The following is a 14,971-nucleotide window of genomic DNA, read 5'->3' as shown; positions in this document are numbered from 1 at the left end:
GGTAATAATGGGCTTGGGTCGGAGTGACAGCCATTGTGCTCACGTGAGTGCGCACGTGGTGGAAATGGGGTTGCAAAGCCTTAAGAGAGTTTAGTAGAGACATGTCCTGTTTGTAAACGGAGGAAAAGGAGTAGACGATATAAAAGAGTCAACAGTTAAATATAATGTAAGTTTTTTCCTTTCTCTTAGGATGCGGAGCTTTTTTGTTTATTGAACTATCCAATCACAAAAGGCCCGCAGTAACGACACAAACACAAGTGCTGTGTCAATAGACTTCAGTGAAACCATTGCATTTATTCAGAAACAAACACACAAGACTTTATGAAGCTTTTAAAAACCCCGTAACAGCAACAATGAACCCCCTGCCACAAAGTTAACCAAGATCCCACTGTGACACCGCAATTGATTTTCATCCTTATTCTCTGGGCGTTATGCATCGGCCGGGCGGAGCACAGAGAGGAAAATCTGGAGCGGAGGCGGGGAATGTCACAGCTTGAACGGAATAAAGCGACATTAATTCCAATGGAAAGAAGAACAATCGCGCCAGATTTTCCTTTCGGTGCTCCGCTCAGGTGATAGTTAACGATCAGTCGGTAAAAGCATTAATCTACTCACTTTTACACCAATTTATTCTGCGTAGATTTCACTTACTTGAGGAAATAAAATAGCAGTAAAGGACGGAGCAAAGATGCTCACGCATGTTCCTAACCTATTTTACGTTTCTCATGGTGAGATCCCTTCTTTAAAGTGCTGGGTTACAAAAAAAGTTTATTTTACTAAAAATGTCGCTTTTAGCCTCCTGGAGAATGATAGGAGCCGAAAGCCTTCGCGAAATTGTGCATCCCTCTATAATGTGATGAATGGACCAGTAAAATTCATGGACTGGGGACCAAGTCTACAATTTGCGGTCGGGCTACGTAGAAACAGCGATTCAGTCGCAATTATCTGAAGGGACTGCAATACAAAGGTCAGGAAGTTATGTTTCAGTTGTACAGAGCCTTGGTCAGACCACATCTGCAGAACTGCCATCTCTTTTGGGCACCATGCCTGATGAAGGATATATTGACCTTGGAGGGAATGCATCGCAGATTCACCAGAATGAAGGCGGGGCTAATAGGCCAAATTATGAAGACAGGTTACATAAACTCGTCTTGTATTCGTTTGAGCTTAGAAGGTTACGAGGTGATCTAATCGAGGTGTTTAAAACGTTTAAAGGATTTGATTGGGTAGATACGGAGAAACTATTGCCTCTGGTGAGGGAATCAAGACAAGGAGACATCAACTGAAAATGAGAGCCAGGCCATTCAGGAGCAAAATCAGGCGCACTTTTCACACAAAGGCTAGTGGAAATCTGGAACTCGCTCACCCAATAGGTTTTTGTTCGATAAGGTTATCAAGGGATATGGAGCAAAGACGGGTAAATGGGGTTGAGGTACAGATCAGCCCGAATCTAATTGAATAGTGGAGCAGGCTCGAAGGGCTGAATGGCATATTCCTATTTCCTATATTCCAAAAATATCGTTTAAATGATACTTGAAATAAACTAAGTACCAGGAGACAGGTGGGACATCTCCTATTGATTACATTTCTATATATGGCTATATGCAAATACCAACTCTGGATGATATCGAAATGGGTCAATTGCTAATGACCATCACAATGCTCGGCCCTGGACCTCTTGTTGAGGGTGGCACGCCTTGTGCCGGGGAGAACTCCAAATTTTCTACCGCTTCACCATTGCGTAGGTGGTGGATTCCTCACCGAAGGTTCGGACGATGTTTCGCTGACCCTGAAATGAAAGGTGCAGTTGGTCAGAAGTTCAATTGTTCGGCTTAAAATCTGTTAACAGTTCAGAGAAATTATATCAGCAGATGGATGTCGGCAAAAGGCGGCAAAATAATACAAGCGGCGTTGTTCGAGTGGGCGGTCATTAAGCTGAAATGTTGAGCCACTCTAAAGGATTTTGACTGTCTGCTAACGGTCATATCGAGTCTACAGCTCAGAAACAGGCCTTTGGGCCCAACAGTTCTATGAAGGCGTTTATGCTGCACACCAGCCTCCTCCCTCTCTACTTCATCTAATCTTATCAGGATATCCTTCTAGTCCTTTCTCCCTCGTGTGCCCATCCAGCTTCCCTTTAAATGCATCTATGCTATTTGCCTCAACTATTCCTGTGGTAGCATGTTCCACATTTCACCATGTACAAAGAAGTTTCTCCTGAATTACCTATTGGATTCATTAGTGACTATCGTATATTTATGACATCTAGTATTGGGCTCCCTCACAAGTGAAAACATTATCTCTATGGCTACCTCATCATCATCTTAAAGGCCTCTATCTGGTCACCCCTCAGCCTTTTCTTTGCTGGAGAAAAGCGCCCCAGTCTGTTCAGCCTTTCTTGATGAGTTGACCCACTCAGCTCTGGTATCAGCCTTGTGAATCTTTCTTGCACCTACTGTAATGAATCTATATCCTTTTTATAATAAATGTAAGGAGTCGCACAACACCAGGTTATAGTCCAGGTTATAGAACAGAACTCGGCTCAATACTCCAAGTGTGGTACAACCAAGGCTCTTTACAGATTTGACTTCATTTCTTTTTAATTCTATCCCTCCAGTAATGAACCCCAGTGTTTGGTTTGCCTTTTTGTGGCCTTATTCACCGGCGTCGCTACTTTCTTTATTTTCAGATGAAGTTATCATTTCAACGTAATGCTGTTTGTGTAAAAACATGGAGGTCCCGCGATTACCAGCAGAGAAACAGGAAATCTGGAAACACATAGCGGGAGGACGTTTCTAAATTAGAGGGGATCGACTTCGATGGAAATGGAAATTGGGAGAAGTTTACAACGGGCGACCGAACCCAGATCGCCCGTTTTACGCCCGCTCCAAGTCGAAAGTTCCAATGCCTATTTCTGACAGCATCGGGAAATAGAAGGGACAACTTATCATTCCAGGTGTGATTCAAAGATGGCGGGTGTAACTCATGGAACCCGCACGCTGGATCAGTGAGGTCAATAGAAAATTGTCTTGTTTACATAGCAATGTTCTGCATATTCCACACATAAACCAAAAGCTAACCCTTCACGGCTATATACAGTCTACAGTCAGGTGCACAGAAGTATGTTTACACGTATGCAGATGCAATCTTGGGAACTAAACTCTGCTTTTGCCCTTCATTTCCTATAGGGGGAGCAAAGCTGCATCTCACCCCTCAAAGATTCGTGTTCCAATGAGGATCCTTTTCAACAAATCTTTTTAAAAGATCCATTTATTCCTCTCTATTGACAACCTTTCTGTAGTCCTTTTACGACATATTGAAATATGATTGCAAATGTATTTGGTCTCATGAATATTAAATGATGTGGAGATGCCGGTGATGGACTGGGGTTGACAATTGTAAACAATTTTACAACACCAAGTTATAGTCCAGCAATTTTATTTTAAATTCACAAGCTTTCGGAGGCTTCCTCCTTCGTCACATCGTTCACCTGACGAAGGAGGAAGCCTCCGAAAGCTTGTGAATTTAAAATAAAATTTCTGGACTATAACTTGGTGTTGTAAAATTGTTTACAATGAATATTAAAGGTTGAGACAAGGCGACTGTGATTTTAAACAAAGAACAAAGATCCTGAGAGAAAACGGTCAAATATTTGGAATCAACTTAGTAAGAGCATGAATGAGCGAGATAAATGATAACATCAAAGTTAAGAAATAAACCCTAAGTTTATTTGTAACTTACGCAGACTTTCCTCGGCTTCGTTTGTAGATTAAGGTCAGCGTCTAAATGAAACAAAACAAAAAAAAGATTGCATTGATGTGTAAATATTTAAAACATTTATTAAAAATGTTTCTTTCTATGGTTAGTCTCTCCAAATGAAATGTTATTAAATCATCATATGAATGGGACCATCTCCACTGCCAAGAGTGGGGAGTACCAACGGTTCTCCGGCTGGCCACTGGGAAGCGAATGGACTTCCTATGCTGGTTTCCGTTACCATTTCCTGTCTTTCGCCAGGAAATGAATGCGATTCCCAAGGTTTTTCTGGGAACAGGAAATCGATTTGCACTATGTGGCTTGTTATTTTTAGGACTATTGCAACTACAGTATTAGTGTGGCAAGTCTTGAGTTGCCCTATGGTCGCAATGATAGATGAACTTATCACTTTCCACTTGTGACGATTAATGCGGTTACATCCATGCTTTATAGTTTTATGAATTTGGATAAGGAAGGAATTGAAGCTGAAAGGAAGAGTGTTACTCATTGAGCCAGGACTGAGACCTCATAATAAATAGTAATAAAAAGTGAAGTATTATATAAATGAAAGGACAAATGGGGATTGAATTACATCTACACAGCCTCGTCCAGTAATCCCCAACCCTCCAGCCGTACTTCACCTGCAGACTATACTTTGCCTTGAGTCCGAGTGCCCATTGCCTGTGAGTTCAATTCGCAATAGAATAAAAATCTTAATGCCTGCACCACTTCCTGTTTACCAAAACGTACTTCCGGTTGTTATTTTTTGTCACACTTTTGCGTCACCTTTTCCATTATAAATTCCGATGGTGCATTCATTTTTACAATAAAAAGCTGCCTCTGTAAATTTGCCATCCTGTAATTACACTCGCCCACCAGCGGCGACAATGTCGCACCTCGATTTTGCATCTCCCACCTTCGCAGCCTGTTTGCAAAACCGTCTGATACTTTAACCAACTCTAATTGCTTAAGAAATTGTCAAATATTTTACTACTTTACTGTAAATCTACAACAATTTTAAACCATGTATGTGCACACTTCCTATTATATACAAATAAGCGCATAACTTCGGATTTTAAAAGTGGGATTGAATTATGCCTGTGCGCCGGACTCCAATGATCTCGTTCCCGCGATTCCCCTTGAACTGTAGGACACACTCGATCTCTACTCCACGGTGGAAACATAAAATCAATGTTTATATTGCTTCTTGGTCAGGTTAACAAAATGGTTCAGAAATGATTGACTCTGTATGTGATTCTTAGCAGATTTGCTAAATATAGTACAAACTGTTGTCTACAAACTGCTACTGCTAATAACTTCTTGTTCATTTTTGTTCGTTAAAAGAAAAAGAAAATACTGAACGTCAAAGACAATACCGGATGCACCAATACAAAATAGAACTTACATGTCAGGGTTTCGTTAGTCTCGTCACTAGGAGGCGCCGTGGTCCTTAAAAGAATAGAAATCGTCGATTCAATCATTTTATTTTGCAAGGCACATTTCATGTGATTCGTAGACAGGTAGTGAATGGATCTAGAGATGGATCCCGCCTGAGATGTAAAAATGCCCCTCGGTACATGGCCAGGAGATCCAGCTGTTGCAAAACCAAGTTTATTCCTGAGAATTGTTCTTTGTTGCCCTGAAACTACCGATTTGTTTGACGTGTAGGGCGATTAATGAGGAACCGTCTCCAGCTCTCACTATATGTAGCGACTTCATTAAATTGTTTGTGAATATTGCCTCCCGTTGGACACTCAATTTTTTCGAGCGCAGTTTCCAATTGGCTAGAATAACTAAGGAGAGACATCATCACAAATGCATTCGCGATGTCGTTACACAGAGCGAACAGAGGAATTTCTGATCTCATTGAGCGGTGGGTAATGTGGGATCCCCAGATGAGAAAGGTCATAGCTTAATAACAACGTGGCTGAAAAGACATTTAAAGAAATGAAAGGGAGATAAAATGAAAATTATTCAAGTAAATGAAACTGCCCGTGTGTGGGTGAGAGTGTGCGCATGTGTGTGCGTGTGATTGTGTTTGATATATGTTTGTGTTCCTGTATATTTGTGATTGTGTTTGTGTGTCTGTGTGTGTGTGATTGTGTGTTTGTGTTTGAGTTTGTGTGTATGAATGTGTGATTGTGTGTTTGAGTGAGAGTGTAAGTGTGAGTGTGAGTGGGGGAGCTCGATTCTAAAATTTAAAAGCCAGGACACGGACAAATTGTACCGAATGTTTGCTGCTGGGTTTTATTTCGGTTGAGTGTGGTTGAAATTTAAAATTCAACACTTAATGTCTCACCTCATTTCTCTGCTGTTTCCACATTTCCCTGAAAATAAAACATAAGTGTTAGAAATCCGGATCCAATTACAAAATAGAAAGATGAGAAAGGTCAAGAAACAGAACAGGTCTTTGGGCCACTGAAACTTATTCTCCAGAACCATCTCCCTCCCGGCACCACATCCAACTCGATTATGAACAAACCCGTAGAGTATAATTTTAACCTAAACCGCCGAGTGGATAACGGGCGGGTTCGGACAGGACTTCCATTTTACACGCCGCGCGATTATACCCTCCATTGACAGGCCAGAGGTACATCAAGGCTTTGAGGAGCTGAAGAAGATGGCTTCGGTGTTTACGCATGTTAATCTGGACAACGTGTTGGCTGCAAATGTCTCAATGTTTGTTAATCAGTTGGAGCGAATGGTAACAGCTGTGGTGGCTATGAAGGAGGCTGAGAGATAGAGATAGAGTAAGGGTACCGAGGAGAGTTGACCGCATACTGCTCAACGATGTAGTTAAGCTGTAGGGTATGGATGATGAAGATGAGTGGGTCAAAGGAGATAATCCTGGGCACGACAGACGTGATTGTGCAGCCAAGGGAGGCGATGTCAATGGATGAAATGTTATGACTATGATGTGACAGGTAGGAGTGGAAATAAACGGGGCAGTTCCAGGGAGGCGGTGTATGGAGGACAGACACTTCAGGGATGACCGATGTTTCAAAGGTCGATTAAGAAGAGGAATGATAACAAGCCATCCAAGCAGTCACACAGGAAGTAACTGGTACTATGGATGGATGGAAGGTTGATGAGAAAGCCTTGAACAGGAAGTGGTGGGAGAAATCGGAGCATACTTGTAACGGAATCACACCTTTCAATACTTTATAGAGAAAGCGACCTTTGGATATGGGGAGCTGGAGAGGATGAGAGGATTAAGAGATGGCTTTCTTAGGAATTGCGTGATGACAGCCGTTCTGCAGGATATAATGACTGAAGCAAAAAGGGAGTGACCGGATCAGCGCATTGGTACTCAGACAACTGAGGTGCGGAATGTTTGTGGCGAGAAGCTCAGAAGGGAAAGTGTCATGTGAGCATTTCGTGGGTTTTATGGACGAGATGAGTTTAATGTTGATGGGTAAGGAGATAAAAAAGGAAATATCGAATCAGGTTGGAGAGGTTTACACAAGGGTGAGTGGGAAGGGTTAGGAAGTAGAGTGGTCAGAAGAGGCCCAGGCAGAAGAGGATTGTTTTTGATTTGGATCACAAGGTATTTACAGATGAGGAAGGGCAGTTATTGCATCTTAATTCACCGCACCCCCCGCAGAAAGACGCTACAGACACCACCCCCGTTGCTGCATCTCAATATTCTGTCAATGATTCCAAGTTATTCGCCTCCAGAACTGTATCTGGGAGTCCATTCCTTGCATGATCACTGCGTGATGAAGAAATTCGTTATCTCCGATTTAGATGATCTTTTACCAGTTTGTAACTGCCTCGCTTTGACCAAACCTATAACTTCATTTCATGTCATGTTTCAGATTTATCCCTTCCATAACATTTACTATCTTAAGAAACTCCATAGAATCACCTCTCAGGTGTCTCCTTCCAGACTGAGAACCCCGAGTTTTTGTCGTCATTCTTCATAATGTGACACTATGGGGTCGAAATTGGTCTTTGGGCAGTAACGCAAATCGGGCGGTATGACATAGTGTGCCAGTTATACGCTCCACCTGACGTTCAGTTCAATTCACATTAATAGGGCTGAATATCGGGTGCGGTGTAGAACAGGCGGCAAACGCGATACCGCCTGTTTTGCGCCAACGCTCGACATGGATTTCAGCCCAGGTCTCTTTCAGCTTCGCCACCAGCGATTTCACCTTTCAATCTGTGATCTCCTTATATTTACTGTCCGAGGTTAGGGGTCAGGTGGTGGTTCGTTTGTAGTGGGGAAGAAAGGAGACGACATTTAGCTTGGTCCATGTGTTGGCAATGAACGGATATTACATGCTGTTTAACTCACCTTTCTTCCAGAAACACATACCCAACAGAGCAAGGATAAGAATCAGAATCACAGCAGAGCCAACACCAGCCTCCAGCGCAACGGATTTATCTAAATGAGATAAAGGGGCACAGTGGAATCAAGTTAACCAACATTATCTACACGGAATAAATAATCTGCTGCTTGACAGAAGAACAAAACAGGCACTGGGACTGTGTCGATGGAATGGGCCGCATAACAGAAAAATAATGCATTAAAATGTTGACATAGAATCTTACAGCGCAGAAGGAGGCCATTCTGCCCATTGTGACTGTGCTGGCTCTTTGAAAGAGCTGTCCAATTAATCCCACTCTCCTGCTCTGTCCCAAGCTTTGCACTGTTTTGATAACGTCCCTCAGTCTCTGATACTCTAAGTCTGTCTCCCCTCCTCTCTTTTCCACTTATAAATCTCCCCCATTGATTCAATGCTTCAAAGTCAGTGGATCAGTCATGACGCCGTGAGTGGTTTTGGACCGTGATGACAACAAGATGCACCTGTTAAAACTGACGCGGCACAGAGCTCAATTGTCATTGGTCGATTAATTAATTGCCTCGTTAATTCATTGATTCGTTCATTGGATATTAACCGTGGATCTTGGACCAGGTGACTATTTAATTACTCACAGCTGGTGGCAAAAATATGATAGCGACAGTGTGGGAATGAATCAGTTTCATTCTGTCAGTTTCATTCTGAATGATCACTGGGTCAAAATTGCACATTGGCAGAGTGAACAGATGTGGTGACGGTTCAGGTGGGGACCTTGATCAGAACTCACTCGCTCTCTCCACAGAAGCTCACTGACGGGCTGTATGTTTACAGCACCTGTTTTGTGCTTTTTGCTTACTAGTTTCAAATTACCTTGTGTTAAAGATGGTAGAGTGGGTGTTATTTTTTTCTCAGATCCTCTGGGCTATTAGGGGGTCGGAGAGCAACTAAAGGACACAACTAGTGAATCAAATTTTTCAACAGAGTTGGAGAAATAAAACCGTTCGACGTTTGGTGCTTTAACTTTTCCTAAGTAACAGGATAAATAGCGAACAGTTCGTGAAATAAACGTTAAAAGGCCTTTGGGCGATAGGGAAAACTGGACAGTTTCGCATAGGCCGCCTGTTTTACGCTGCGCCCGATATTCAAGTTCTATTGCAGCCAATGGGGTTGAATATCGGGCGGGGCGTAAAACGGAGGCACGATCCGATACAGCCCAAGACCAAATATTACCCCTGGATGTCATTTCCACGCTAGTTTTGATCGTTAATTACAACACGGAATGCCTTGCACCGTGGTCGGATGAACACATTCACCGTGTGAATCTCACTCACCTCTTAGGATGAACACATTCACCGTGTGGATCTCACTCACCTCTTACAGTTATATATACAGGGTCACTCTCAGCCGACGTTAGCAGCCTTCCCCACACATCCCCTTTATACAGACAGGTGTAATTTCCTCCATCGGTGTGATCTATATTCGTGATGGTGAAAGTGACAGAATTGTCCCGTGCAGCAGTCTGGACATCCGAGTAATTCGCTTCTCGGTGTCTGTATAAGTAAAATGTGAAGCCAGGATGGTCCCGGGGGTTTGTACAATTAAAGGTAACTTTTCCACCCTTCAAAACAAGACTAGAATCCACTGATATATTTGGTTTGGGTAGATCTGCAATATGTAAGGAAAAAGCAGTGACAATCGATTCAACCGCAATACAGACTTATTTTTTGTGAACCAAAATATCAATGACCTGGACTTTGGTATTCAGGGCATAATTTCAACTGTTTGCAGATGACACGTAACTTAGAAGTTGTAAGCACTGAGGAGGATACTATATACAAGGGGGAAATTGCCCATTCATTAGTGGGATGAAACGGAAGAAAATAAATCAGTTGGGGTTCTATTTTCAATATCAGCGTTTATCCCTCAAATTTCCCTCTGGGATACCAGAGGAACAGAGCGAAGGCATTGATTTGAAATTTGCATTTGTGGTAACTTAGCCGAGCCATAACCTGATTAAAAAGAATGAACGTCTCCGCTAAACAGTGGAGATTCCCATTTCAAATAAAGGAGTTAAGTGTTAGCGGGCTTTGGGATGTGCACAACGCTGGGCAGGCCAGCATTTGTTGCCCGTCCCTAATTGCCCATTGAGAAGGTGGTGGTGAGCCGCCTCCTTGTTGAACAGCTGCAGTCCATGTGGTGAAAGTGCTCCCATATTGCTGCTAGGTAGGGAGTTCCAGGATTTTGATACAGTGACGATGAAGGAACGGTGACATGTGCCTCAGTCGAGATGATTTATAACTTGGGGGAAAATTGGAGGTGATGCTGTTCCCATCCAGCTGCTACCTTTGTCCTTCTCGGTGTTGGAGGTCTCAGGTTTGGGCGTTGCTGTCGAAATCCAACCCAGTGAGATGATATGGAAAACCAGAATGTAATTCATTAAAGTACTCCGAGTTACATGGTTATTTTGAAAATCTCGGCACGCAGTTTCGGTTATCTGACAGAGAAACCTGTAATGTGACAAGTCCAGCCAGTTTGGAGGTGCCTCGTGAGGTGACACTACACTCAGTGGAGTTAATAGTAAAAAGGAAGTCAAGGGAAGGGTGGGGCCGATTAGGGACCAAAATGGCGATCTTCTTGTGGAGGCAGAGGGCATGACTGAGATACCTTATCAGTACTTTGCACCTGTCATCACTAAGGAAGAGGATGCTGCCAATGTTCCAGTAAAGGAGAAGAAACTGAATAGGATGAGAATAGATAAAGACGAGGCACGCAAAAGGTTAGCAAAGCTCAGAGTAGAAAAGTCACCCGGTTCGGATGGGATGCATCCCAGCTTGCTGAGAAAAGTACGGGTGGAAATTGTGGAGGGATGAACCCGGCAACTACAGGCCAGTCAGACTAACGTCGATGGTGGTGAAACTTTTAGAGACAATAACCCGGGACAAAATTAATTGGCACTTGGAAAAATGTGTGTTAATAAATGAAAGCCAGCACGGATTTTTAAAAGGTAAATTTGTGTTGGACTAATTTGATTGAGTTCTTTGATGGATTGCTGGAGAAGATTGATAAGGGTAATGTGGTTGATGTTGTGTCTAAAGATCTTCAAAGGGCGTTTCAAAAAGTGCCATACAATAGACTTGTTCGCAAAATTGAAGCTCATGGGATTAAAGGGCAGTGGATGCGTGGATACGTAATAAGCAAAGAGACAGAAAGCAGACAGTAGTGGCTGATTTTCAAACTAGAATGAAGTGTGCAGTGGTGTCACCCAGGGGTCGCGGTTGGGACCGCTGCTCTTTGTTGATATATGGTAATGACCTGCACTTGGGGACACAGGGCATAATTTCAAATTTTGCAGGTGATACGAAACATAGAAAGAAGTGAGGAGGATGGTCACAAACTTGCGGAGGACATCGACAGACTGTTGAAATGGGCAGGCACGTGGCAGATGAAATTTAACGCAGAGAAGTGCGAATTGATTCATTTTGGTGGGAAGAAAAAGGAGAGGCAATATAAACTAAATGGTACAATTTAAAAGGGGATGCGGGAAAAAAAGAGAACTGGGGGTATACATACACTAAACTTCGAAGGTGGTAGGACAAGTTGAGAAGGCTGCTAAAAGGGGATACTGAATTCTTGGCTTTATAAACAGATGAAAATGATACAAAAGCAAGGAAGTTGTGCTGAACATTTACAAAATACTGGTTAGGCTCCTGCTGTAGTATTGGGGCTAAATCTGGGCACCACACTTTAGGAGGGATGTCAAGACTTTAGAGAGGGTACAGAGCAGATTTACTAGAATAGCACTAGGGATGAAAGACTTCAGATACGAGGAAAGATTTGAGAAACTGAGGGTTCTAAATTGAGCCGTGTAGCGCCCGCTGTTTGGGTGCTATGTGGCCTCTTCGACATCCAGGATGGCGTCTTGCAGCGTGACATGCGCTCGATGCCACCTTGGTATTAGAGTTAGCAGCAGGCGCAGATAACGAACGCCGGAATCATGTAAAGTAAGGAGAAAATAGCTTCAATCAGATTGCAACGCTGATTTAAGAGTGATAGACACCATTTTGGGACTTAACGCACAACTCAACGCACAGTCTTAACCCCGACCATCTGAACATGTCTTCGAGTGCCTGGAGGACACTCACCGGCGCTATTTAAACTAACCATGCATGATTTACAGGTTAGTGGAAGGATTATGATTTCTGGCTGCTGAGACATTTGAAACTGTTCTTGGAGGTTTCCTACTCTTGAATACTCGGATGCGGGGATATGGTCCAACATTAAGAGCCAGCACGTGATGGAGTCAAGCTTGAAAATGCTTCTACACGCGAAGGGTGGGAGATGGTTGGAATATCTTCTGCAGACGGCAGTTAATGCTCGCTCACTTGTGAAAGTTAATTCTGAGATTGATAGATTTCTGTGAACCAAGGGTATGAAGGGATATTGGGCTAAGGCAGGTATATGGAGTTAGGTCACAGGTCCACCGTGATCTCATTGAATGGTGGAACAGGCTCGATGGGCTAAATGCCACCGCCACTTGCTGCTTCCTGATATGCAACATCTTCTCCTGCAAGAAAGTGTGACGCGTGTCTGGATGATGTGCCTGTCATGGTTGAATAGCTGCCAGTGTGTGTGACCAGTGAGTTGTTAGCTTGCGCTAACTCCTATACTAAAATAGCGTCTGGCGCATGTCACTCTGGAAACGTGCGTGAGCATCCAAGACGCCATCTTGGATATCGAAAAGGCCGTGTCGGGCCGAAACAATGGGCGCTACACAGCCCAATTTAGCGCCCGAACCCTCCCCTTTCCGCCGGGCGTGTTCGTTTAAAGTTATTCTCCAACTATCACCCTGGGTTGTGAGGTAAAATTTTAGTCGGGATTGATATCACAAATTTCTGACAGTGGAATATAAATCCGTCTGAGGCGGCGGCCTGAAACGGGCGATCGAGCACATTTTATACTCCACAGATTTTAAACACACCCAATTATCATTTCCATTGAAGTCAATGTAAAGATAAACCGGAAGAGATGAGAAACGCTCTGCCGATTCACTATCGTCCATTCGACGATAACGCATTGTCATAATCTACCCCTAATGCTGTTGAATAGATATTTAAACAATCTCTGCTCCTCCCGCCCCTTTCACTCACCTGCGATAGTGACCCTCACAGCCTCGCTGAGCTGGGACCAAAACTGCCTTCTATTGACGGAGGTTCCATATTGACAGTGGTAGCTCCCTCCTTGGTCTGTTCCGGTGACTCTGAATGTTCCAATGTTGTCCTTTGTGATGATTTGATGAGAGTTCAGAAGTCGGCGATCTCTGTAAAAATGGAAAGTTTTATCGCGATAGTCTCCGGCCACGGTGCAGGTAATGGTCACCGTCTCTCCTTTCAAATACACGCCACTTGGTTGATCAGGGGATATCCGTGGCTTTTTCGGCGTATCTGTGGTAAAATAAATAGAAAGAACAATTGGAAATGGATCTGTGGATTAAGTTACGGTGGAAGTTTGGGAACTCCATACCGATTGTGTGGTGTTGAGTGGAAATGTTTGTATCGGCGGCTGAGATTCGACAAAACGGGAATTGACCATTCATTAGTGGAATCAAACTGAGGTGCGAGAGAAAAGAAATCAGTTTGTGGTTCTATTTACAAAATCAGGTTTTAGTCCTGAAATTACACCCTGCGATACGAGGGGAACATGGACAATGCGCTGATTTGAAATTCCCATTCTTTGTCATTTAGGCTATGGTGCAAACCGGATATCAAAGAGTGAACTTCTCTGCTGAACCGTGGAGATTGGAACCTCAAATAAAGGAGGGAAGTGATGGTCGATTTTTTATTTATCATTCTTGGGGATGTGAATCAATGACATCACTGGATCTGAATATCGGATCGGGCTGATATCAGACGACAGGTCCGATCCCGCCCGTCTTACACAACTGCCCGTGGCGGATTTCTAATCAATTTTTACTGAGAACTGTCAGGAGCAGAGCGCCGATACTTTGTGAATATTAAGCAATGTTACAGAGGCCCTGTTTGGAGCTGAACGTAGAGTTCCTCCCTCAGAATATTAAACACTGTTAGAGAGAACATATCACGAGCTGAGCGCAGATTCCCTCTCTGACTATTATTCGCTGTTGCAGAGACCCTGTCAGGGGTTGAGCGCAGAGACCCTCACTTTGAGCATTAAACAATGTGACAGAGGCCCTGTCAGGGGTTGAGCGCAGAGGCCCTCACTTTGAGCATTAAACAATGTGACAGGGGCCCTGTCAGGGGTTGAGCGCAGAGGCCCTCACTCTGAGTATTAATCACTGTGACAGGGACCCTGTCAGGAGCTGAGCGCAGAGACCCTCTCTGTGAATATTAAACACGGTTACAGAGACCCTGTCAGGAGCTGAGTGCAGACACCTTCCCTGTGAATATTAAACACTGTCGGAGAGAACTTGTCACGAGCTGAGCGCAGAATCCCTCTCTGTGACTATTAATCACTGTTACAGAGACCCTGTCAGGGTTTGAGCGCAGAGACCCTCACATTGAGTATTGAACACTGTTACAGAGACCCTGTCAGGAGCAGAGCGCAGAGACCCTCACTTTGATATATGAACAATGTATATTCCCCTTCACTCACCCGCTATAGTCACCGTCACAGCCTTGCTGCGCTGGGACAGTAGCCGTCTTGTTTTGACGTAAATTCCATATTGGCAGTAGTACTGCCCTTCTTGGTTTGTACCGGTAACCGGGAATGTTCCGCTGTTGTTCTCAGTGGTGATTTGACCAGAGTTCAGCAGTTCCTGCTCTCTGTAAAAGTGATATGTTTGATCGCGATTTTTTCTGCTCACGGTGCAGGTAATGGTGACCATCTCTCCTTCTACATACACACCACTCCAAAGATTAAGAGATATCCCTGGC

General features: G+C 43.6%; 2 protein-coding genes and 1 long non-coding RNA gene across 3 annotated transcripts in view; 1 reads left to right on the top strand and 2 right to left on the bottom strand.

Moving 5' to 3' along the window:
* The window catches only part of LOC137316676 (zinc finger protein 850-like), a gene marked incomplete at its 5' end in the record, with an annotated part of 305,128 nt that overhangs the window by 108,928 nt on the left and 181,229 nt on the right, over positions 1 to 14,971 (top strand). The window lies entirely within an intron of this gene.
* Positions 287 to 6,084, bottom strand: LOC137316772 (uncharacterized). Its single transcript, XR_010961594.1, has 4 exons — positions 6,056 to 6,084; positions 5,162 to 5,205; positions 3,742 to 3,782; positions 287 to 1,789 (listed from the first exon to the last, which is right to left on the bottom strand). It is a non-coding gene; the product is annotated as an uncharacterized lncRNA (long non-coding RNA).
* Positions 8,989 to 14,962, bottom strand: LOC137316663 (immunoglobulin superfamily member 1-like). Its single transcript, XM_067980508.1, has 4 exons — positions 14,691 to 14,962; positions 13,211 to 13,504; positions 9,435 to 9,728; positions 8,989 to 9,089 (listed from the first exon to the last, which is right to left on the bottom strand). The coding sequence occupies exons 1-4, from the start codon at positions 14,920 to 14,922 to the stop codon at positions 8,989 to 8,991; spliced, it is 921 nt and encodes a 306-aa protein (XP_067836609.1). The 5' UTR covers positions 14,923 to 14,962.

This window comes from Heptranchias perlo, unplaced genomic scaffold, assembly GCF_035084215.1.
Source record: "Heptranchias perlo isolate sHepPer1 unplaced genomic scaffold, sHepPer1.hap1 HAP1_SCAFFOLD_60, whole genome shotgun sequence".
NCBI classification, from domain to species: Eukaryota; Metazoa; Chordata; class Chondrichthyes; order Hexanchiformes; family Hexanchidae; genus Heptranchias; species Heptranchias perlo.
Note: the sequence above shows the minus strand (reverse complement) of the source record. Positions and strands in the feature narration are given on the sequence as shown.